This window comes from Pseudomyrmex gracilis, unplaced genomic scaffold (assembly GCF_002006095.1).
Source record: "Pseudomyrmex gracilis isolate BER0280 unplaced genomic scaffold, ASM200609v1 scaffold_12, whole genome shotgun sequence".
Classification (NCBI taxonomy): Eukaryota; Metazoa; Arthropoda; class Insecta; order Hymenoptera; family Formicidae; genus Pseudomyrmex; species Pseudomyrmex gracilis.
The window spans coordinates 67,633-93,410 of NW_018020596.1; the positions used below are offsets into that span (position 1 = coordinate 67,633).

The 25,778-nt window shown below is 39.4% G+C and overlaps 1 protein-coding gene across 5 annotated transcripts in view; it reads left to right on the forward strand.

Moving 5' to 3' along the window:
- LOC109863688 (RNA binding protein fox-1 homolog 2) overlaps positions 1-25,778 on the forward strand; it is a 120,633-nt gene that overhangs the window by 63,988 nt on the left and 30,867 nt on the right. For all 5 annotated transcript variants that reach the window (XM_020444113.1, XM_020444112.1, XM_020444116.1 and 2 more), the window contains exons 5-7: positions 3,095-3,187; positions 14,096-14,150; positions 21,939-21,959. In XM_020444113.1, coding sequence (XP_020299702.1) covers positions 3,095-3,187; positions 14,096-14,150; positions 21,939-21,959 — 169 coding nt within the window. The remainder of the gene's footprint in view (positions 1-3,094; positions 3,188-14,095; positions 14,151-21,938; positions 21,960-25,778) is intronic.

Sequence of the window (25,778 nt, forward strand, 5' to 3'; positions counted from 1 at the left end):
ACTGTAATTCAGTTGAACTACGGTTTAACAATTTGTTAACAAGATATTAACGAGCGCGTTTATTGACCTGTACTTCACGTGACCTCAAAATTGTCAAAATTCTCACGAAAATCGGTTTTTCATTTTTTGCTAAAAGTTCTCTGAAAGATACTGCGTATCTTTTCGTCGCTTTTGTGGTAACACTATTGTTTAATCATTAGTACTTAATAACGAGTGCCAGGTGTAGGTTAAAACAATTGTTCCGCCGTTACAAAACGTTTTGGTGGCGCCGAGCTGTGTGTTACACACTGGAAGAAACGTTGGATTAAACCCGACGCGACCGAAAAATATTGCGGATGGGCGCGTAGATCTAGTTCTCTCACACACGTCCGACCCATAAATCGCATTTTCCGCGACATACCGAGAAGCAAACAGTACCCTTTTCGTTTCGTCACTGATTAGGAAACTTCGTGCTTTCCTCCCCCGTCGACCGACCCGTCTGCGCGGAGCTGTATTTGATTTGGCTTTAATGCGATTTCTCGTGGCAACAGCCGCGGCCTCGTAACCGCTTCTGGCGTAACGTTGAAGAGGGCAAAATAGATGGCGAGCGAAGGAACTTGATTACTCCTGCCTGTTTTTTTTTTTTTTTTGCTAATGAAAATTTCGTTGATTTGGTTTAAAATTTGAATTAATTCTTTTAACGATAAAAGCTCTTTTAGTCTCAGTACTTTTTATATTTACTAACGTTTGTTATGTAGTCAGAAATGTTGGAAAAACTTTTGTAAGAATAAAGTTTGGAAGCATTTTTCGTATCATTGGAACTAAATTATCTATTTATCGCAATTTTTCGACTAAATTTTGTCTCGTGAAAATTTGGTTGGTTGCGATCGATACTTCTAGTTATTCAGACTTACAATAACGTGTGTAAACATTTATATATAGTAACCGAGTTATCGCAAAACGTTACTAGCGAATACAGAGATGGTGACAATCAACGTGTGCGTCACGCCTTTGGTGATATCAGCGACTTCATGAATGTGAAAACAGAGAGAGAGAGAGAGAGAGAACTTGTGCTATGATAATGTTCACCAGAGTCTACGGTGGGTTATCAGAGGGCGATATCTACATAGACTACGTACGTAGATTCCAAGAGGAAACTTGATTGTTACCTGAACAGACACACTCCGTGGCAGCGCAATCGATCGTGCTCTTCCTTCACAGGAACTGTGTTCCTCTCTTGCGACATGAGATAGCGTGCAGTCGTGGATGCGTGAGCGCGTAATATCGATTTCTCATGGAAATTCTCCATTCATACGTCACGCGATATCGCCGCGCGATGTATTTCGAGAATCGAAATTTGCTGCTCTCCATCTCGACGACACACTCTCGATTCTAATCTTTTTTTTAGCGTCTTCCGCTCAATTTCCCGTTGTCTTTGTATCGCTCCTCGATATCGACGAAGGGAAATTCACACAACATACACAATACACACTGTACATCTCTTCCGAAATCTCCCACAGATTTCCTTCACGTATCTGACCTTTCCCAGTCAACTTCGATTTTGTTTATTTATTAATTTTTTTTTTCTGACTTTCCTTTTCTCGTACACGCACTTCCCCCTCTCGATACAAGCAAGAGTCTTTTAATGATATGACGATGACCGTGATATGACATGATACGATATGATATGATATGATAATGAGATGATTAATGTGATCATGACCATGATTTCTTACCATAATTTTTATATTTACTTATTTGTTGCACGTTGTTTGGTGCGTCTCCGTAAAGCAGTATGAGGCGCTCGCAGACCCCCTGGTCGTCGACATTTCGACAAAGTGTCCTCCATATCTCTCGTGCGATGAAAACTTGAAACGAGTAACTTGAAACGTCGCCGCGATTCTCTCGACACTTTAAGAAACGACTCTCCGACCCTTCCAAACCTTTGGCCTGTAAAATGTCTCGGAATTAATTAATCATGTTTCGACAATTTTCTTGAAAACTGTTTATGTTATTGATGAAATTTTTTATTACTTACTACTTTCTTCTCGGTGTTAACAATCATATTTTTGAAACCAATCCGAAGTTTCTTAACGTTGTTTTATTGCAGATAGCCGACTTGATTGTTTAGTTTCTCGGTATAATATTTATAATATCACATCGTGAACACCTTCGGTTTCTCGTTAAAACTGTCTGCGAATTAATATCAATATAGGTAGTATCAATACGAGTCAGTTATCGATCTTTCTATTATAGCAAAATAAAGAGATTTTGGTGCAAAAAAAGAAGTCGCGAAACTGTCGCGTCTCTGAGACAGCCTTAGGAATTAATTAGCGTGTCTCGCGATACATAACGACCGATCCACGAGAGAGAGTTTCACGGCTATTGTGCGTCAGAGAAATAAATAGAGCCTGCTCGGAGAATAAAACGGGATCTCACAGGGTAATGGAAGGGTTCAGAGAGCGATAGAGAGAGGAGCACAAAGAAGCTGGCCAGTATCGCCCGCGGCGAGGCGGAAGAGTCGAGTTCTCTCCATTTTCCGTCTGGCTGGGGGAGGTCCTCGTTTGAAACGGGATCGATCTCCGTTCGACTTCTATTTATACGACGATATTTGCCTCGAAGTTTCAAGAAAAAAATGTCGTGTAATTTTAAAAAAGAAATAATTGTCTTCTTGCGCGTGAGTTAATATCCGCGTCCTTTCGTGAACAAAAGATCGTTTTCGAAAAATAACAATTAATAATTTTGCACCACGCGTAAATATAAAGTTAACAGGGGCGCGCTCTGTTGTGTTAAATAAACGAATCGTAGCGCGAAAGGGGGTAGCTGCTTTTTCCACGTGAACTTCCCCCGTCTCGCGCCTCGATGACTTTTCCTCTTCGGAATATCCTTTGTTTACATTCTACATTTGCAATGAGTACGTTATATGATAACACATGTATACGTTAACATGTATACACAATACACATACACACACATACATACAATGCGCGCATATTATATGTTAAACGCGCGCGCAAAGACGAAATGTCGGCCCAGCCAGTCGGCTTTTTGCGGAGCGCTGGCAGTCTGTAAGTTGAGTTTAATGCATGTTGTTTTGTCTGTCCTTTGCATGCAGGGATTCGGTTTTGTAACATTCGCAAATAGTGCTGACGCGGACCGGGCACGTGAGAGACTACACGGCACCGTGGTTGAGGGAAGAAAGATTGAGGTGTGCATGAACTTTCTTATACTTATATATATATATATACATACATATATATATACATCGCCATTAATACGTGAATAGATATATTCTTTTTCAGGAGAAGAAATGCGAGTGGGCTCATTTTTTTTTTTTTCTCAAAAATGTGCACACTCGTTGCGATACATAAAACAACGGCCATGACTTGAAGCTCGATTTTTTTTCAAAATTATAATAGATATATGTGTAAATGGTAGTTTGTCTCTTTGATATTTCAAATTTTCATTTTTTTTTATCGAGCTGTAATGGTCGATAGCTTTAAGTCAAACACTTCGATTCTCGTATGTCCATCTTTCATTTCAAGTTTAATTAACGGGTTATTAACTAATAATAAATAAAATGTTATTGTATATAATGTATCTACTTTGTATGATTTGATATGTTTTGAAAATACAACAGATTTCGAAAATGGACATGCGTGACGCGAAAAGTAGCGATAAGACACTTAGATTTAATTGCGAATCGATCGAGAACTGGCGACTGGAATCGCGCGCGCGCGCGTAGACGATAACAATGTTGTGCGCAAAACCGCTACGATTCGATACGTCGACAGTCCGCATCGTATTACGATTCGACGGAGCGTTTCGTTGGGAGAGAGAAAAAGAGACCGGTCTGGTATTGTGTCGCGATAATTAATGAAACGCGAGGTAATTTTGCGAGCTCTAGAGTAAAGATAAGGGGACGACGGGGACGAGCGAGAGAGATTTCTCTCGTGGCCTGAATCAATCTGACTGATGGCCACTCATGGATCCACGAGTGGCGCGCGAGCCACCGATTCGCGAGGCTCGATCTCCGCTCGAGGGTCTCGAGTGATCCACAAATTCTCTTTCGCGATTGGCCGGCCACTTGTTCGGTGAAAATCAGCGCGCGCGAGAGAGAGAAAGTTCCCCTCGTTATGTGATCCATCTAATCGAGTCATTTTATATTCGTATGTGCATATACGTTTTTTTTCCGTGTTTTTCTTGATGATTCTTTTTTCTTCCGCGCGGTAAAAAAGTTTTAATTCATCCGTCGAGTGCTTGTGCGCTCATGCGAGGAATCCTAACGAATCCAGTAAGATATCATCTTATCTCGAGAGCTCGGAGATTATTTTTGTGCTATCATTGGAAAATAATAACGGTATCTCGGCATCAATACTTGTGTGCATAAGCTCCGTCGAGTCAGTGGAGGAGGAGATACACGAGGCAATCAAATGTGGCAACGGTTATACGTCGACATGGTAGATTTCTCTAACATGTGACACACATATCAAAATAAAAATAACAGTGATAGTATTTCAACAACATTTTTTGATAATTGGAGATACATAAAAATTAAACGATAAAGTAGTGGACTAATAATTTTGTTTATTTTTAACATTTAGTACACGATCACTTGATAAAAAATGTCTCCGAAAGGTAAAATAATTTCGTTTTCACGGTGAATGAAATTTCGTCAAGTAATTTTCTGGTGTAACGTAGAGTTCCCGGCTCTCTTGGCTTTGATCATCGCGCGGCAACACGCCTACAGCTTTTGTAGCTCTCGGCCGGTCGCGCAATGACCGCAGCATCTGCTGCGTCGATGCTGATACCAAACAACAACGGTTTAACCTAATTGAACAACTCGATTAGTTTATCTTCTCGTGATGGCTAGAGCAGCTCGCCAGACTGCGATCTTGTGCGCGTAAAGCATCGCTTCGTTTAACTAGTGATCACGCCTACGGAATTTAGTGATCAATATCGTGTACGCATGCGTGCGAATTTAGAGAAATACCTAGGGAATTATATTGCAAATAAACTTGTTTTAGTTGAAATATAACGGTTGAAATATATTTCAAAATTTTCTTTGCGAGAAGATGAAATAGACGTATTTTTTTACCTTTTGAAAAGATTCTTATAAGAATGATGCGAAAGAAATTGCTTCCGGGAAGACACAGAGAGAAAGAGAGAGAGAGAGCGTATTTCTCTCTCGTCATTATACTGCTTTTCGGAGACATAATAGGATTATATTCTTGAATCACGGCCAGTGATTACTCTCCTTCGGATTTTTTCCGGTTCGATAATGGCAACCGTTTGATCAGAGGCGAACCTTCTTATTGCGACTTTAATGGCTCAATTAAAGCTTGAAAGCTCGTCCCTTTTCTCGTCTCGTCAATTTAATAAAATTCTACGATGCGCAAGTATTGCCGAGGGTCGAGCGCGAATGTAACATATCTTTGCAAGAGTTTCTTCCCGTAAAATAAACAAATTATCGTTTAAAATCTCTATCACAGAAATGTTGCAAATTTTCATTTCAAATATACGATTTGGTCACAGATTTCGGAAATCACGACGAAATACCGTTGCCAGTTAGTTTATTTTTTGCCTCGAGAATCTGTCCGTAATGTCCAAAGCGAGTAAAAAGAATCGCATCAGAGTTGTGTTTGCCAACGCGGATTTGAAATGTCACACCGCGAAATGTCACTCGCAATTTTAAGCGCTTGTTTGCAACAAATTTGCATTATCAGTGTTGTCCCTTGTGAAATAAGGTTTGTTAAACAAGACAAAGAAAGATTTGCGCTGGCAATGCGCCTCGGATGCGAAGTGAACGAAGTTGAAGGGGTGGACGCGCTCGAAAAAAAAAAGTCGTCGAACGACGAGTAAACGAACCGTACAAAACAGCCGGAAAATCCGCTAGTTGGACGAGATCCGGCCGTTGTGGTGGATTCGGCTACACCATGAGAAAAAGAGAATTCACCGAAAAAAAAAAAACAGCAAAATAAACTAAAAGACAATCGCGAAAAACGTTGTATCTCACGCAGATCTCCTGTTATTCCATAGAGAGCGTCTGTGCGAGAGAAAGAGCAAATAAAAAGGTAGAAACGAGCGAACGAAAAGACTTGTGCTGAATAGTCGATTGAAAAATCTGAGAGAGCGAGCGAGAGAGAGAAAGAGAGAGAGAGAGAGTGAGAAAGAGAAAGATGGTCGATCCGATTGAATCGACCGATCGAGAGAAAGATCGATTAACGGGCAAGCGCTGAGAATCGTGGGACACTGAGGAGGCCACTGAAAAAGAACCTCGCAAAGTGTCCGAAAAGGTAAGGAAATCACTGCAGCGAGAATCCGTTTACCGGCGAACAAGAACCAGGGTTCATACGTGTATACATGAGAAATACAACTCGCACTGCCCGCTCTCTCACGCGGTACACCGAAAACCGTGCCATGGTCGATTTTCACTGCTGAATACTTGTGTTTTATTTCTTCTTTTTTCTTTCTCTCTTCGATTACATTCTCATTTGATTTCATCCTCATTTCGCATTCTTGGCGTAAGTGAGTGAAATTTAAACAGCTTGTTTTTTATGTATTTTTTATTACAGTCACATACATCAGTTTTATTCAATTGTTTCATTTTGTTTACATTTCTGTTTTCTACAGTAACATAATACGTTTTTAGTTACGTTTCTTTTTCATCCTTTTCGACCGGCACAGCGCTTATTTTCTTCTATAGAATAAAAAGTTGTATCTAAAGGTTCACGATGTAACCGGTGTAATAATACGTTTTAAAATGATAATAGCATGAGCTTTAGTGTAAAGAAAAAAAAACGTGTAAAAGCTCAAGTACTTTCGCAAATGGCAATCGAGACAGTTTGAAAGACACTGCTCTAAGTACACGTTGGTAACGACAGGTTAATGACGTTTCTTTCACGAGCAATTTGCATTTTATGTGTGTCTCTTGCGAGCGTATTTTCACGAGGGAAGAATCGTGTGTGAAGGGAGGGGGTCTTCACACACATTCGCCAATTAAAACGTGAGACGTACTTTTAAAACGATTATATCGCCCACGTCATCACTTTTGCGCGACGACGTTTGACCCGTTTTACCCGAGCACTGAGCACCCCAGATCCTTTGTTGAATTTTCTAAGAGCCGCGTATATAGCGAGAGGTTAAAAAAAAAAGAAGAGGCGTGGACGATGTAACGCGTCTGCCAGGAATAACGAGATGGCGGAGAATGGTAAAAAGAACGAGAGCTCCAACGAGAATTCTTTTACGCGTAATTTTCTCACGAACGTGGCGTAGCACTTTAATTGTGGAAGAGATTAGGGTGGGGTCTTAAATTAGAGACTGCGCGCTTTTTTCGGCTTTTCGCGTTAAATTTCCCCCGCGTTGAATTTTTACAAAGGACAAGCGGAGTAAAAAATTTGCGCGCGACGTCTGTGCGGCAGAAATTTTGCAGAATTTTACGAACTATACCGATGTATTTATTGCGGAAGGTGTAGCGAACGGAGGAGGAAAGAAAAAAAAATCGTGCAGGCGAAGCGCCGCCCAGTCGCGAATCTCTCGGCGAAGTTCTCCCGAGGGAGGAAAGCATTTTATTAGTTAATCTCTCTCTCTCGGGAGACTTCTTAATTGCCGTTTCCCGACTTTTTAATGTTCACAAGATCTCTCCCTCAAACTTTAAATAATTCTGACCATTAATTCGACTCAGTGACCTTGGAGATTGGATCTCCAGATGGAAGTATCGAGATCGATCAGTGTTTGTTTACGTCGCTTCAGTACGCAAAAAGACATAATTAATATTATAATTTGGAAAGATCGCTCTCGTTTTTAATTACGATTTGAATTTTTCTCTTTCTTTGATCCTCAAGATATTGCGCCGGTGTTAATTTCCGACCTTCCATAATCGCGATATTGAAGCGTTTTGCAAAATCAAGCACGTACATTCTGAAATTCTCTTCTCGTTTAAACGTGATGAAATTTTCGCCGTTTCTATCAATCTTCTTTTTTTTTTTTATCACGATTGGCAAATATCTACGTGATGTATTTTATCTCCGATTTTTTTCGAATTCGTCCGCACGCGCGTGAATAACGAGTGATTAAAATGATGATCCTTTTTGACGTCGTGTTCCTATTTATCGAGATATCACTTTTTCCTAGTAGTCCACGCCAAACATTTGTCTCTAATAAAAAACCGCGGAATAGATTCGTCGATAGTTCGCGAAAAAAAAGAGCGTCGCGTGCAGCGGAAAATCCACACACAGAATGTTTGAGCGAGTCGATCGAGAGGCCGATAAGTGCTTATGGCAAGTCCCCGGCCAAGATCTAAGGAACAACCTTACCGAATGCATAATCCAACGCGATTCATTGCGCGCCATGACAAATGACACGGAGACTGCGGAAGCCTGAAATTACGTCGACCCCATTGGTAGGCGAAGAATGTAGATTAACGAACAAGAACTACGTTGAGAAAAGCGTCAGAAAAGAAATCCACAAAAGGCGAAAGAAAAGCCTCTTTAGCCTCGGCACAAAGTACTGACATTCCGGGTCGTTTCGCTCAAAGATACGAAAACGATAATGACGATGCTAATGCCGTAAGACGATCTAAAATAGACAGAAGATAATGAGAGAACGAGAGGACGTTATCATAAGACACAGCTTATATGAGTAAATATATATTTTTTTTTACTGAAGAGTATATACTTTTTTTTATGTGCTACGGAACGCACATATTTTATATGCTATTCGCAAGAAACGCGCTATAAACGTCGACGCGATAAGCGATGCACGAAGGCAAAATGAAGATTTTTAACGGGCGAAAAGCTCTCTCGAAGCTTATGTGTACGTCAACGAAGCGAGAGGTCGGAAGTAATAGTTGTTGCGACATGAATGCGACTTAACGAGCTTGGCCTTGGCGGGAACGACTGTGGCCGGTTTGCGGAGGTCGGAAAAAGCTCTTCCTGAAGATGCAAAGAAGTGGCGGTCGACATTCTGGGTCAGAATCGCCGGAGCGATGCTTTCGCGGTAACGTGCAAACGTAACACGGATCGACGAATCGCCGATGAAATCGCGCGCGCATGAAAAATTCATATAAAATTTCACGAACGAACGGAATTAGAAGAGAGCGAGTATAAAAATTTCACTGGAAATTCAACCGAAACCGAATTTTTAGCGGAAATTACGCCGCGTGTTTTAAGCGACGCGTGTCGAGCAATAATAAAATGAAATCGAAGTTGCGGTAAGTCGCGTTGAGGTAAAAGATTTCTAATTGATCGCGAACGGTCAAGCGCGACGAAGATGGCACAAGAAGAAGGAGCCTTCTCCATTAGGGTTATCGTGTGACCTAACGGATATCAGGTAAGCAAGCAAGATGACCAATAAGAGGGGTGGGGGAGGATGGGGCTTCGATTACGTCGTACATTTTGCCACACGATCCTAACACAATCTAGTAGAAGCGACAGCAAGTGGTCGTAGGTTACGTACATTGCTTCCGGTATTAACGACACGCCGCGCCACCTTCGGAGCGGGTGGACGGTCAGCTCCGCCGTCCGGCGGTGGTCGAGTTTTCGGCCTTAGCAAGTCAAATTTATGCAGATGTTTGCTCGTCGAAGGCGAGCGAGGTTACGCGAAATTTCCAAAGTGCCATTTCGCTTATTCGAACGGGCGATCGTTCTCCCTCGAAGGTAGCTCTTTCTCTAAGTCTGGCCAAATCTCCCTCCTCGCGGAACTGAACCCTCGAAATGAGATAAGTGCTCGAGAAACGTGGATTCTGCAGTTGCTCGGGAGAATCACGTTGATTGTTAGATCCTTCGAATACCGATCCGTATTCCCCGGATCTTGATTAATGCTGCCATTTTGCCTCCGTCGTAGGTTCGCTACCCGCATCGCATCGCTATCGCACCGAAATGGCGATATCGCGTCTAAGATAGAAATAAATGACAGATATTTTATTAAAGTTGAGACGCTAAAGAGATCCTTTGTTTTTGGTAACCCGTGAAAAGTGAAAAAGTATTATTGCGTGTATTTCTATATCGCGCGTTAATGAAATGTTAAAATTATTCTCTCTTTTAATGGAAAAATAATAAGTTTTTTTCTCTTCATCTGGATTGAATTATTCTGACGCGACTCGTATTGATCATACGACAAGTATTGATCATATTATTTACAGATTATTTCGAAGAGAAGCAATGTATAGGATTTGCGAATAATTTTAGATGACACTTTTCTCCCGTGTCATATAGACAGTTCCGTAACAAGGTCGCACATTTTTTTTTCATCCACCAACCCTGTTGTTGGACGTTTGCATATTATTCAGCGCGGCCTTCATCCTGAATTTTTTTTTCTTTACGAATTAATATTTGTCACGTGAAATCATGACTGTCTGTTTTAGAGTTTTTTTTTTTGCATATCTAAAATCTTGTATCAAGAAACGAGAATGCAATGTAATTCGAGGTATTGATCATTCTCTTATCTTCTAATTGTCAATTTTAGTTCTAATTGACAAATCAAATATCTGAGAGTTTAATGAAAATATATCGATACATTGTTTTGCAACTCTCTACTTATCTTTGGAATGTGAAGATAATCTATATTTTTTATTTACTTCACATTTGCGGATCATGTAATTTCATATTGAAAATGCAATACGTTTTATCAAAATGCGCTTCCCTCAATTTATACAACACACGATCGAAATTGATATCGCTTGTCGGCATTGACTTGGCGTCATTAATATATTCGTGGATATAATTTGGAAAACAATCACTCGCGATGCTTTCCATCGATGCTGAATGCAATACACTGATTGTCGGATGTGCGGCACAGCAAACAAAAATTTGCCAGCGTGTATTGCAATTGTTTGTTAGAACAAGGTTGGATCGCTTGTTTATTATCGGGGCGGGGGAATCGATTCGCGCGCGTTTTGAACATATCCGTCGGTTCGCGCATCGCTCGTTTGTTTGTCTCTGTTAAAGTATAGCTGTTCGTGGTTTTTTGCAACATTGTCTCTCTCGCAGCAGCGCGGTATACGTACGAGGATACGGCGGATATAAAAGTTTTGAAAAAAAAAAGTTCACGCGCGAGAGAGAAAAATACATTTAGTATTTTTTTTGCATCTATTTTCACGAGCGATATTTTTGTCATGATAATCAGCAGGAAAACATCCATCTTTTATTATCGGTCCGTATTTTTCAACAATATTTATCTCTCTTTGTCTTTTTATCTACCTTTCTCTGTGATACGAGATATGTATGTGTACGGCGGTCAGCGACAAACTCTGCCGCTGCTGGAAACAAGATCGTAAAATGCAAATTGCTCGGCGATGCGCCGCGTCGGCCGGAACGTGATTGGTCCTAGGTAAGCCCCCGTAATTCACAATCCTCGTGAGAGTCGATACACTGCTCAAGATCCGCTTTAGTTGCCGTGAATTTGAGAGCAGAACATCAATTTTTGATTTACCGCTGCCCCGATTACGACTACGGGAATATCGCATTTCCTCGACGTTTGGAAAATTCCTTTGCGCTGATTTAAACTGAGTTATTTAGAGAATTCAAATAGAGATACAATATGAGAAAATATGTATGAAAGTTGGTTGCGATCGAGAAAAAGAGAGTGTGTGAAAGAGAGTGAAAAGTGATTTATTATGTTTTTTATATGTTTCCAATTATATATTAATTTGTGTCAACATTTTTATTGCAATTCTTTGTCTAGTAGAAAATCGTTTAGAATAAAAAGTGAATATTGCGAAATTATACAAAAAAAAAGATTTGACATTAACGAATCTCGATTGTCGGAAAACGTTTGAGCTGAGTCGGCATGGATTTTCGTGCCGCAGTTGCGCCGTTTCAAAAGCTCGCGGAAACGACGCGGTGCGCGGTGTACAGTATGCGATATCTCAAACCTTTTGTGTCTCAATGGAATCTTCTATCCTTGCTGAGAAGTGGACGCAAAGTGGGGCAGGAAAACGAGAAGGCGGGTGCAGATAAGGTAGGTGGGTGGAGCGAAAAAAAAGCAAAGAAAAAAAGAAGAGCCCATGGTAAGCGAAGCGTTCGATCAAGAACGAAACAAGTCGCGATCCACCCGGAAAACTCGTCTCTTTTTGCCAGACGCGAAGGTACTTGAGCGAAATTGAAATAATCGGAAACCGACGGGAAGACTTGCCATTGTTTTCTCAGTCATGGAGAAGAAGAAGAAAAGAAAGAGAGAGAGAGAGAGAGAGAAAGACAAAAAGACGAGAGGAGCCTGACAGACGCGCGACTAAGCTATCGGTTTCTTCGTTTCATTTTTTGTTTTTTTTTTTTATTTTTTTAATTAATTAATTTATTTTTCTTCTTTTGTATCGTTTTCATTAAACTGTCTTCCATGTAACTGATATCCGCGTAAGGCGCGTAATAAAACAAATTAGTTGCGCCTTTCGACATGTCGAATGGACTTTTATTTAAACCGCGTTGTCGCGCTCCCCTCTCGACGTTTGACGCGCATGTAAAGCTCTCTTTGCGGGTCGACGAGATTAAACGCGAGAATTGTTCTCATGCTATTTAAATGCGCATTGTCCAGTCGTATTAGTTACGGCGCGCGGCACAGTGACTAAAATCATTTTATTGCCGATATTTAGTTCACGGATCAATACGCCAATAATGTACAACATTGTGTGTCGCGCTTGTTAGAAAACGATAAATAAACGTAAGTTGAATAATGCAAACATTACTGAATAATAAATCGTTGATTATTACTGGAGCGTTAAATTCGTCGACCGCGAAGATTTCTGTAGTTTCTAATTTTTTCCAGATCGATAATATTTAATTCAATTCAGTTACATTTCTTTTATTGAGAGTAATTTTTTTTCGCGCAATAAATTGTTTGACCGGTGTATGTAAAAACTTATCAGAGATGTATCGGAAATATTTTGAATTTATAGATGAGAAGAGAATTTTATTGCGTATATTGTATTCGATCGATCTTGCGAAAGTTAGAAACAGATAAAATCTCTTCTGTTTAAAAAAAAACAAGGAGATTTTTACGTATTGTTTATATGTGTTTATTAACATTAAGATAATGATCCTTGAATTTAGATATATTTCAGGTTAAAATGTATAAAATTGATACGTGAATTTGATTGGATATAGCAAAAATGTGTGTTGTGTGTTACAACACTTTTGAATTTTCAACGTTGATGAAATGGCCAGCGCTTGGTTGCAAATTTACGTATCAAAAACCGACTGATATGTAACGGCACAGGAAAAGTATCTGAATTCAAGTAAAATCTCTCTCTGTTGTATCGTTTGCACGTTAAACACTTATTGATATGTGTGTTATCGCACAAAATACACGATCTGCATACCCGATATATATCGTATAAAAGTGATCACATTTCGCAGTAACTTGATACGCACGAACAAATTTACCATCAAAATGGATGGCAAAAAAGAAAACGTAAGAGAGACATAACGTGCAATCGCATACAATGTTTTAATTGTTTAGTTACTAATGTTCGTAACACGTGCGTTCGTTCGATGCAGAGACGCGATGTGATTATTTGGTGTACCGATATTTTTCACAATAAACAAAGTTTCGAGAGGAAACTGCAATACAAATTTGTGTCTTGCAAATCTGTTTCTGCATCGAACAACGCACGTATTTGTTTACAGGATTCGCGCGCGGGCCCGTAAAAAATTGTCAAAGTTTTTCTACATTTTATTCGATTCGGATTGTATTTCCATCGCGATTACATTGCGCGCATAGTCGGTTTGTTATTATTTCGATCCTGATAATTACAGCCGCGAAATATTCGCGATTACAAATTTTCATCTAAATTTTGTATTTTTCTCATAATTAATTATCCCGTCGTCAGAGTATCTTTAATTAAATTGCGGAGAAATTGTTTTCAAATTCTTCCGAATTTAATTAATGGCTAATAAATCGTGCGCTTTCTACATCTCTCCTTTTTTTTTTTTTTTTGTTTTTAATTATTTTTATTAGAATTTTCACACATAATGGCTCTTTTAATGACGCGCGATAAAAACGATCCCTGAAATGTGAGACCGCGCGCGGGTCCCAAAGTTGGGCGATGTTAGATAGAAATTTCTCGCCGGTCGTGCAAAAAGTTTTGGTTGTTCTAATGCGCGCTTCTTCTTTAACTTGGCAGGTGAACAACGCAACAGCAAGGGTGCAGACGAAAAAACCGCCAACGGTACCGAACGGTATGTTGAAACTTTCTTATCACTTTTATCCCTCTGTAACTTTTGTTCCTCGAAGCTTTCTCCCCGAAATGCTTAATACCAGAGCGGCTGCCGGCGGAGTTCCATTAGAGCTCAGAGACATCGTATTATAGAATATTTTTGCGCTTCGTATCTCATAATACATGTTAAAACACATTGAAGAAAAACCCCTTTAAAGTGACAAGATTATATCTTTTGCTCTTATATCGTTTTAAGATAAGAGATTGTCGTCGTATATTATGCGGTATATATATTGATATGAAGTATGATCGCGGATATATTTGATGCGTGAAATAGGAGTTTCATGAAACTCGCGGTAAAAGCACACGTTAGAAAAATACGATTGCGCTTCTAAAAGTAGTTCGCGGAACGACCGATCGCGTATTGCTCGCGTGAGAATGATGGGCGAAGAGGTGGTTGGTCCGTCCGTAGGAATAATAAAAAAAATATGACACGTATGTATATATATATCATCTCGATATCACATTTCGATGTTATGATGCACAAACGTGCGGGCGTATTTTTCTGGAATATCACGCGAAAAATACACATTTTTCACAGACTTACATCTAACGTTAAAGATGCAAAAGGGTCTTCTTCTCTCTTATTGCGAGAAAAACTTTGCGTGACGTTTCTGAATTCTCGCGATTCTTTTTCCACCTTTCTCGCCACTTTGCAGTGAGAGAAATTTGCATATAAAGCTCGCCCAATATTGCAGACAAAAATATTCTATACACACTCGCATGTATACACATTCTGCATTTTTGTTTCTTTTAAGAATATTTTGGTTTAGCTACATACACACACGTGAATTTAAAATTCAAATCGGAAAAAACTTTTCTACAGAAAAAACATACGTGTATTTCCCCAAGGAATCTAAAAACTAATTTACTGGAGTATAAAAAACAAATCCCCACACGGTTTAATATTGTTCCAACAATAAATTCCAACGATATTTTTTTCTAAATAAACTTATATAAATTATATTTTTCGGAACGGATGCGAAGTTTACACTGTGTGTACGTTTATTGCACAAACAAGGACTCTCTGTAACACGTAATAATGCCGGGGCATTTTAAACTAAATCTAACCTCCAGGTCCGCTTATGCACTGTCCGATTTAAATTGCGGCTTAATCCGGATTACCCGGACGGACCACCAGCTGCGAAGAGAACACATTGCAAATATGTGGCATTACGTAACCGGCGACTGCTCAAATAGGCTCTTCACTGATTACACCATGAAGTCCTTCAGTCTAGCAAATGTTTCTAGGTCTCAGTTAATACCTAAAAGCTTCCGAAAAGATCTCTCTTAAGTCTCTCGGTTCTCTACGCGAAATATATTTGCACAACTATCGGTTTTAAAAAATTACGTCAAAATTTCGTCGGTTAGTAAAATGCTAAAGGTTTCTTTTTTCGTCGCAATTCATTATTCTCCCCGAGAGAATTAAATCGAGACGCGTATACGTATATATGTTGACCTCTCGCAGCGCGGGTCGAAGCGACAAGGCTAGTCGGAGTTATAAATAATTGGCACTTAAAACGGTAATAATAATCACGCTGCCAAGTATTTCCTAACGTGAATATAATTCTGGTTCAGCGGGTTCGAACTTTCATCTCGCGCGCGCAAAGGATGTCAAATGACGCCGGTGTCGTTTTCGGTGTCTCTAATTATAACCGTATATTCATGAGATTCCATACATCGCCGCTACATGTATATGCGTGAAAAGACGTAAAATTGATTAACGTCGAGATGTAAAACAAACCTTAAATCTCACATTATTTCTTCACGCATTTTAATTAAAGCGGTACGAACATCCGTCGGATTTACGTTAGATTTAAGCCTATATTGGCCTGTTTCGAATTTAATTTCACAATTGCAACTCGCCCCAGTTTAATTGCAACCGAATCAATAGAGAAACTTTTGCGTCCGGCAAGCGACATTGATTCTCTCTCTCTCTCCCTCTCTCTCGCCTACGTAGAAGGCAAACGTCCTATTGAGTGACGATCTGTGTATGAGAGGTTTAACCCTATACGTTACCCACACGCGCGACATGCAATTATCGGAATGCTAAGGCTCGTGTCCTCGGCGGTGCGCTCAGAGAGAGAGACGTTAAGATCAATTCGGGCCATTTAGCGCGTACAGGTGCACACACATGGTGGCCGCAACGCCTCTAATAACCAATTCGACAACTGTCGGCTCGATGAAGTGGAATGTTCGAGATTCGCACCTTGATCGTTCGCATCGAGGCTCGATACTATATAATCGCGCAATAACACATTGCTAACAGTTTCATATATTTACTACTACAACACAGGCGCACGCTATTATTATTTTTATTTTAACATGTTGTGTCAGTGAACACAACCTGTCACCGCGATGACAGCTAGTATATACGCGCGTCTTGCAAATCATATAATACATATATGAGAGAGGTCAACCTAAAAGCTTCCGAAACGATCTCTTAAGTCTCTCGGTTCTCTACGCGAAATATATTTGCAGAACTATCGGTTTAAAAAAATTACGCCGGAAGTTTGACGATTAGTAAAATGCTAAAGATTTCTTTTTTTGTCGTGACTAAAGTCACGTGACTTTACTTTAGTCGCGTTTTTAATTTTTTCTACGAATACGACGAACTGTCAAAATCGCTTCTCTGTCATCAGTTACTCGATCGATCGATTCGATTCGATTCGACTCGACTCGACTCAACTCGATCAACTAATCAATCGGCAACGCGGAAAAGAGACAACAATAAATGAATTTGACTCAAAATTCGCGCAATTCGCGGTACACATGGATTTTTTAATGAGGGAGTCGTAGTTATTTTCAAGGTAAGTCGAGAAATTACTAAACACAACATAAACTTGTAATCGCCGCTGAAAACTTTGCACACAAGCCTCTTACATTTCATGTTGCAAGTGAAAAGTCCGCACGAGACGTGATAAAAATGACATTTAAGGTTTATTTCGTGAACATATTTCTCGTGCTCTTTAGATGTTAATATAAAGAGAAATGTATGCACGTCGAGATTTTGGAACCGATGCAGAGCTCGTTTATTTAGATTTTTTTTTATTATTTTCAGTTTTAAAATGTAACGCAAACACGGAAGAGATTAAATGAAATGCACGAGTGCGAGAGCTTCGCGCGCTTAACATAATTCGATACAAATATGTGTAATATATATATAATTTACGATAATAATAATTTACGCGATATATAACATATATTATAATTTTATAACAACTTCGTTTATGATTAACATTTAAAAATAATTAATATTTTACGATATTATTAAAAGTTTATGATAACAGATTATATAAAATGCGCGCGTTAGATAATTTCGCGTACTGATCTAATTGTAAATTAGTACGCGTTTAATTATAGAAATTTTGTTGTTGGCAATAGTATAGTCGCGGTATACTTTTTCTCCTTACTGGTAGAATCATTAATCTTTGTTTGGAAATATTACATATCTTCGATTCGAAAATAGATCATTATTTCTGTTCTATTTCTTGCAGAGAAAGACATTAAAACATTTAACAATAATTGATAATTGATTTTTAATAGCACACAACGTCTGCGGAATATTTAATTTTGTGTAATTGTGTCGTGAGTGCAAAGTCGCAAATTTATTTTCCGGAGCCATGTGAGCCATTATTTCCTCTCGCCGTACTTCTTCTTAATGCGCCGCAGCGTGTAAATAACGTCGAAAAGATATCTGCAGCTTGCGGCGATCTCCGGTAAATGTTTTTCCACCCCCCTGTATAAGTTCTGTGGATCGACAGGATTTACTCGTGTGAGAGTCGAGTTATAAAAATTGCAAACCTGCCTCCATTCGTTCCATTTTCTCTTATAAGCGCGCGACGATATCTCCCAATTCGCTTAACCGACACGTACAAAATTCACGCGTTTGATTATTTCAATGTTCGCCTGAAATAATTCCGCGCTTGTTTCAAAAATTGAAGGTAATCTTTTAAACGATTTGTTTGAGATACTCGCGATGTTTTAACAGAAGAGATTTTTATTTGAGAAAATCTTCCTTTAATATATGTAGCTGATGTTTATTTGATGTACTTATTTGACGTATCTCTTATTTGATATACTTTTTTATACAACGTCGTAATACATCGATAATATATACTCTTTAAGGAACTTTTGCGCCAAGTTAACGTCTCTGTTATTCATGACAGTGAAATCGTAATGGTGACTTTTTACAACCGGAACGTCGACGAGCCGTCGCGAACATTCGCTAAGATTACACCTGCAATTTCGCTACGTGCTTTATCTCCTCTTCCGCCGTTTAGCCGCAGTTTCTCTTCTTCGCCGCGTCGACTGTGTTTTACGACGCTTCCGCCGTCGCGTTGCGTCGCTCGGTTTCGTGAGAACACCCGGTACACGTGAGATATCGTGATATCCATAATTTACGCAAAAATCGCTGCTCATTAATTGTCGCGTAAATAACGATCTTCCGTACATACGACACGCACGCGTTTTGTCTGCGTGCGGTCGAGTCTCCTTTGTCGTGTTTCCTCGCTTCTTTTTTCGAATGCCCCGCCACATCTTCTTTGCTTCGCTTTATATGTATACGCGCCTCTTCGTGAGGAAAAGCGCGTGCACACACGTGATATCGCACGTAATATCTTACTTCCGCAGGGAGGAATTTTTCTCTTTTCCTTGCTTTCGCCAATCTTGTATACACTTCCTCGCGAACTTTATTCGTTCGACTAAAATCGAAGCAATATTTTCTTTTCTCCGTTCTCATATATATACATATACACACATATATATATATATATATGTTTCCATTGTTATTACCGACGGAGCTCAGCGCCCCGGTATAATTTCAATTTTTTTTTCTTCAATATTCTTTTGTATCATTATTGTACTTACAGCAAGACATTGTAAAATATCTTGTTCGGAGAAAGAATTCGGACCAAGAGATTGAAAATCCTCCCTCTTTCTGATAATAGGATTATTATTATCTGACAAACACAAGTGCTTTTTATTTACAATCCGATTTACCGATAGCGACGGTATGTACATATATATATATATCGTTGGGAAGAGGAACATAAAAAAAAAAGAAGCAATAATCTCGCATTTATTTGCGATGGGGATCGTGCAACTTGAATTTTTTCTCTCTCTTTCTCTCTCCGCTTTTCGCTCACTTCTTCGAGTTTTCAGTTTTTCGCGATGCTCGGCAGAGTCTGCAGACGCGTACCGGTAAGGAATAAGCCGTGAGAATGGAACGATAAAGTTCGCGGCCGGCGAGGAGAGGTTCGTTTTATTAAAAAATTTTATTTTTATTCCCATTGCGAAGCTCGGTCGCCATCGTCACCGTGTGCCGTAGCGGTTAATACCGGAAACGGGATTTAATGGAATTACAACGTGTTTTATATGCACGCCGACATTTTCGCGCGAGAAATTCACGGAACGACGAAAAGCTGCACAAAGAGCGGAAACGGGAACGGAATTTCATGCGCCACCGCGCGACGTGTTTGCGTAATATTTGCATGATATATTTTCGATGCGCCGCTCGTTGTGTGAAATCCGATAAGTTTTATGTAAACCGAACACACCATATTTTGTCCGCCCCGCGGTTGCTTCCGATAAATAAACGGTCACGAAGAAATCAAACCTTGTAAAGATATCGTCCCAAGTGGGACAAGCCCGGCGTCGTCTATTTTCACGAGTCTCTCTCGCGTCATGTCTAAAGATGCACTGACCTGATATACCAAAATATCGATAAGTTCCGACGGTATCACCGATATACGAACTTGCAGTTTTTATCTAGGCGTCCCCAGGCTATTGTTCCAAAAACAGTGTTTTATTACATGTCAACAAGTATAGGTACGTTGAAAACATTTCGGTTTGACACAAAAGAAGGAACGTCATCGTCGAAATATATTTTTTTCGCTCGACGAACGTTTCAAACTTCAACGACATAATACGTGACTACATCAAAGAGGGCCTCGAGTGCATTCGTGTATGTTTCTCTCACGGCGAATTTTTGTGAATTGAATAAAAATCGGGGTTAAATCCGATGTAGATACGGGGACAGCCCGAGTTTCGCGCTCGGGTTATCCGCGACGAGATATCGCGTTTACTCGCCACTGGGAGCGATGATAGGGACGAGGCGGATCAAAGGCGAGAGAGTGAAAGAAAGGGGCGAGTAATTCGCCACCTTCCGTTTCATTACAGTTGCTTTGCCGTAGATACAACCGCGGGGCACGCAATCGGGCGATCAATCCTGTCGCCGGTATTCGCGTCCGTCAGTGTCACGAGCTCTGAGCAAACGCGAAATCGCGTCCCATCACGCGCACGTGTAGATCACGTGTCATTAATGCGCCGCTCCGCGCAACGCAACACCCCCGATGGACCTCTGACGCGACAGATGTGGACATTCAAGAACTCGGCGTATCTCGAAAAATTATTACGTGTTTGTTGTTGTTTTTTTTTTTTTTTTTTTTTTTTTTCATCGAGTTGCTTGTATAAATTTCTCTCATCTATAACAAATATGATGTTATTTGTGTGTTATTTTGCCCGTTTGTTTTCCAATAACGAATGTTACGAGTTCTTCGAAAATCGATATATTGAGCGTATAGCTGAAGGTATATATTGAAATCGTTTTACAGTTAATCATGTGAGAGCAATTACCGATTTAATTAATATATATTTTTTTAATAGAGGCGTGCATAGAACGCGAATAAATGTCTGGAAAACGTGTAAATTAAAATGTTACTTGCAACGTCGCAAAATAAAAAGAAAAATTGTCCGAATATTTCGGAGTTTGCAAAAGATAGTTTCAATTTTAATAGCATCTTCGCGTATGTATGCGCATAATCTCTCGATAAAAAGGGAGGTTCCATAAATCACTCGCACCGAACTTCGCGTTTTGATTCTCTATTTTATTCATTTTCCTGCGAGAGAAGAACAAAATCGAATGGCGTGCGCGCATCCCGAAGGAAAATTGCGATCTCACGTTTTATAAGACGAGAAAAGTGCATTGTCGATAGTTCGCGGTTGCTCGAACGGAACCAATCTTCTCGTTACGTAATTCCCGCGGCCAATTACGCAAGAGAGAGAGAGAGAGAGAGAGAGAGAGAGACCGGTTCGAAATTCTCATTTTTCTATACGTATTACAATTTTGTTTTTATTACACAAATTTCTCTTGAATACATTACTATGTTTGCACAAATTACTCAAGTTGCTTGCATTATTGTTTCTCATGCTGAAATGTCCCACACTGCAACTGTGTTCCTTATTAGCAAACTATTACACGATGACATGATATTTTCGGTTTAACTCAAAATCACCATATGCCTCGTATATAGACGTGCCGTTACCGTCAGGTAATTGCCAACATCGCTAAATACCCTATTAATTATCTTCGCCGGTGGTGCGACAAATACGGTAAAGCTTCATCGTTATATAGAGGCTCTTGCGTCGGTGGATAGAGTTCTAATATATTGTTACAATATTGTGGAAAAAAATAGTTTTGCATGAATTCTTGTCACTGTTTATGTACTTACAAAAAAACCTATGTGGAAAAAAATTTTTGCTAGAATAGCAAAAAGATTAGTGACTATATGGCGGGCGAGAAAAATTTGCTAAGCCTATTAAAATTTGTTGCTTTGCCGACAAAGCAAGTTTGTTGGTAAGAGAAAAATCTCAATAGGCTTAACAAATGTTTCTTACTGACCATATAATAGCAAAACTTTTTTTTCCGTGTACAGATGTAAAGAGAGGTATGTTTGTTTGTTTGTTGCAGTGTGTGTTCAATGGCCAGAGGGTAGGTGCTTCCATGACGTGCCAGAGCCGGCACTGCTGAATCTCTACTTCGAGATCCGTGAGAACTGTCACGGCTTCTCCTGAAGGCAACGACCAGTCAGGCAACGACAATGACGGCCCCCGCGCTCCTCGTCTGTTGTGAGCGCGTGGAAAAAAAAATTCATCAATATTCTTCAGTATCGCGCAAAATGCTGTCGAGATAAAGTATTTATTTTAAAGGTCTTTCCAACAGCCGCAATACACCACGACCAAGCCAAAACAAAAATAAGCCACGTAATAGTCACAGAGAGAACGGACGGAAGTCCTTGTTCTTCTTTGTTTGCAGTTTGAATATGTTTTCGATTAGAGGAAGTAATCTCTCTATCGCGCGATTTTAGTAGTGACGAACTGTTGAATGAACAGAATCGACGGTAGAAAAAATCATTTAATTGTTGCAATTATGAAAGCAGCGCTAATTGAGAGTAATTGATTGATTTGCAAAAACTTTTATTTTTGATGCAAAGCCTGTCGCTTGTTAACAGATTCATGTGACACAGAACATGTTTAATTATTCGGTGAAAAAAATTGATTTTAAATTGACTAAGACTCTTCCCTGGCTTCTCGGAAATATACGGATCCAGAAAATCATTCGTCGATTTTCCGTCGTTTCCGTTCATTCGAGTCGCGCGAAAGCTATACATGAAGCATCACTCGTGTATCGTTTCCAGTCATCGTGATGGATCTCTTGTGATGACACAGGTCTAACACTGACCCTCTAAATGAGCGCTCGGCTAAGATTTCTTGCTGAGCGCCCGAAAGTGGGATCTCTCGCGTCCCTTTATAAAGGTTCTCGATGATCCCAGCAGAAGCAAGGTGGGTGGTCCACAATATATTTATTTGCCTACAAAACTAAAAATTGCTCGCATTCGTCAGCCAGCTCGGGATTAAAAAGACTGTTTTTCTTATATTTACACACATATACGCATTTACATACGTATATATTTTTCTCTATATATTTTCATTTTTGTTTTGTTTATTGTATATTTGTGTGTCTTTTCTCCGTTACTCGAGGAGAAAAACACCCGTTCTCATCCGAGTTCCTTCTTGGTTTTTTCTCGCACATACAATACACGCCAATTTTTCTTCTGTTGTTCCTCTCGAGCCGAAACGAAGTCCCATCTCTTATCATCGCCGACCCGTTTCTACTACGTACTTAGAAAGCCACGAAGAGTAACAGCGCGGAGGAAAGTGCATTGAGCAGAGCAGCCGGGATAAAAATAACTTACGGTAATGGAAGAAGCACGTTTCCCGCGAAAGATTGCGATTATACGCCGAGGAATTAAACAAAAAATATTGTTGTTTAGTAAAGTTCTTTCCTGTTATTATTAGCAATTCGCGTGTAAGTTACTTCCAGCGTTGTTTTGTAACGCGCATTATCCTCCGCGTCAAAAATAAAAGCGGAAACAGTTTAAATCGTCATGAAATTAGTCGCGTAAACGTTTACGACTTTCGGTCACACCCGGTAGCATGCCACAAAATTCATGAGATTAACGAGGCGGTTAATTTAGGAATTGGTAATTAGAGCGGCTCGCGTGAGTAGGAAAAAAAAAACCCAAAGCGAAGCGTTGCGTTGTTTTTCGATAACGTACTTTGAACTTTCTGTCGATAAATTCGATATATTACATTTTCAATGGCAAAAATGATAAAAATAATAACAGTTTTTAGTATTAAAGCCAAAAGCATTTTTGTGTTTTTTTATAGCAAAATCTTTGCTATTTTATTTAATTGAAAATATATTTTTGCCTTGCTTATAGATTTGCCAATTTGATAACGGAAGTTTCATTATTTAAATTGTGTTCGACTATGTTAGTTTCTTTAATTGATAACAAAAAACACGTAACGCGTCGCGAAAATGGTTTTTATTTATTTTTTATAGATATATTGATCCGATGGTAGAAATGCTATTTTTTATCCGTTTACATATAAGTTTATTTATATACGCATTTAAACGTTCCGTAAAATCACGTGAATAATATCGGAATAACTCGTAAATAGAGCAAACCGGTCACAGGGTATATGTAGTGTTACTGATAAATATAATTTTAAGTTTTATATACACGTATATATTGTTTTTATCATATTTTTTGATCGAATTTATTTAGAAGAAACAAACTTCAACTTCGGCATTTTTATGTCAAACAGGGTATTAATCTTATCTCGTAGGTGAGCGCGTTATTTTTAGACATTTTTTTGTATTATTGGTATTACGTAGATCACATACATATATTTTTGTGAGATAAAAGAGATAAGATTGCATTTTTTATAAATGTCGCTTTAGAGACGAAACAAGAATTTAGAATTAAGTTCACGTGGTTCTGCAAATACAACGCGTAAATACACGAGTCGCGTCCTATCTATTTTTGTACTTACGTGAACTTTTTATATCCTCGTTCTTCGCCGAGTTTAGCGTTGAAGTGTAATTGCAGGATCTGCGAGAACGTTAGAACAGTATTGCGCAACCGCATGAGTGCGTACTCTCTATTACACAGGGTTAAACCGACATTCCAAAGATCGTGACATCGATTATTCGCCGGATCAGTAAACTGGGGTAATTCGCCATAAAACGCTCGCAGATAGACGCGAGGACGTGATTTATTACATTTTTACTGATCCATTCACTGATCGATCGTGTGCCATACTTACATCCCACTTTACAAATGTAGAAAGTAGGTTTACTTCGCAGACAAATTGATAGATTTAAGAGATACATGGCATTAGTACGTAGCAATAATTAGACTACATAGTTAATCGTCCGAGTGTTAGTGTGTGAAAAACGATAAAGTATTTTACGTGAAACGCATGGAAAGTACTTGTGAAAAAAGTATAACAAGTTAAATCTGAAAAAAAAAAAAAAAAAAAAAAAACAGCAGAACAATGAACGAGACGAGAACAGTGAAACGCAGATGGAACAAATATGTGATACATGTATATGAGACGAGAAGAAACTCATGTATGTAAGAAAATTTTTTACTGATTTTGCACATATAACAAGTCTATAACCGAGATACAAATTTTACACAACGAATCTGATAGCATTCCATTTGTCTCCAAAGCTCGATGACACTGTTTTCTTGAGAAAAAAAAAAAAAAAAAAATGTGTTTTATTCCAATTGCGCACGCACACAAGAAAGTGGGATTTAAATATCTGTATCTCAGAACAAAAGATAAACTGCGTCCGTGCGTCATCGAGGCTTGGAGCAAAACGAGCAGCAACGAAGCAAATCGTTAATCGATACGAGAGCAACTTGTTCTTGTCACTGTAACGCCGAAACAAATCTGCGCGACGCACAAGCGAACCCGATTTGTCACATCTCAGTCAATAAAGAGGAATTTTTACTTTCCGTACTTGCCGTCGACGAGTCAATCGAAAACCGATTCTCACGATTGCACGATTTCATGCATGTATCTATCAGTCGTCGAAAAAAAAGAAATAGGGAGCAGACGGTGTGAGGAATTGCGAGAGAATTTGCATTCTTTTTATTTATGCGCTATTAAAATCCCACGATCGCAAAACAGTTGTTTGATCGCGAAAGTGAATTCTCAAAAACTAATAATAATAATTGTCAGATTCGAAGTGAAATAAGCGTAATTTTATACAGCTGTATGACTCCGTCTGTCTCTTTCTCTCTTTTTTTTTTATTTCTCTTTTCTCACTCAACTATGCGATCGCTCTGTCGACGTGTTCATTTCGACAACTTTCCGATCTTCTCTTCGCGGGGACGTATCTCACCCCGTCGTTTCCCGCTTCCTAAACTTTCCGTTGCGAATAGTCGGGATATTT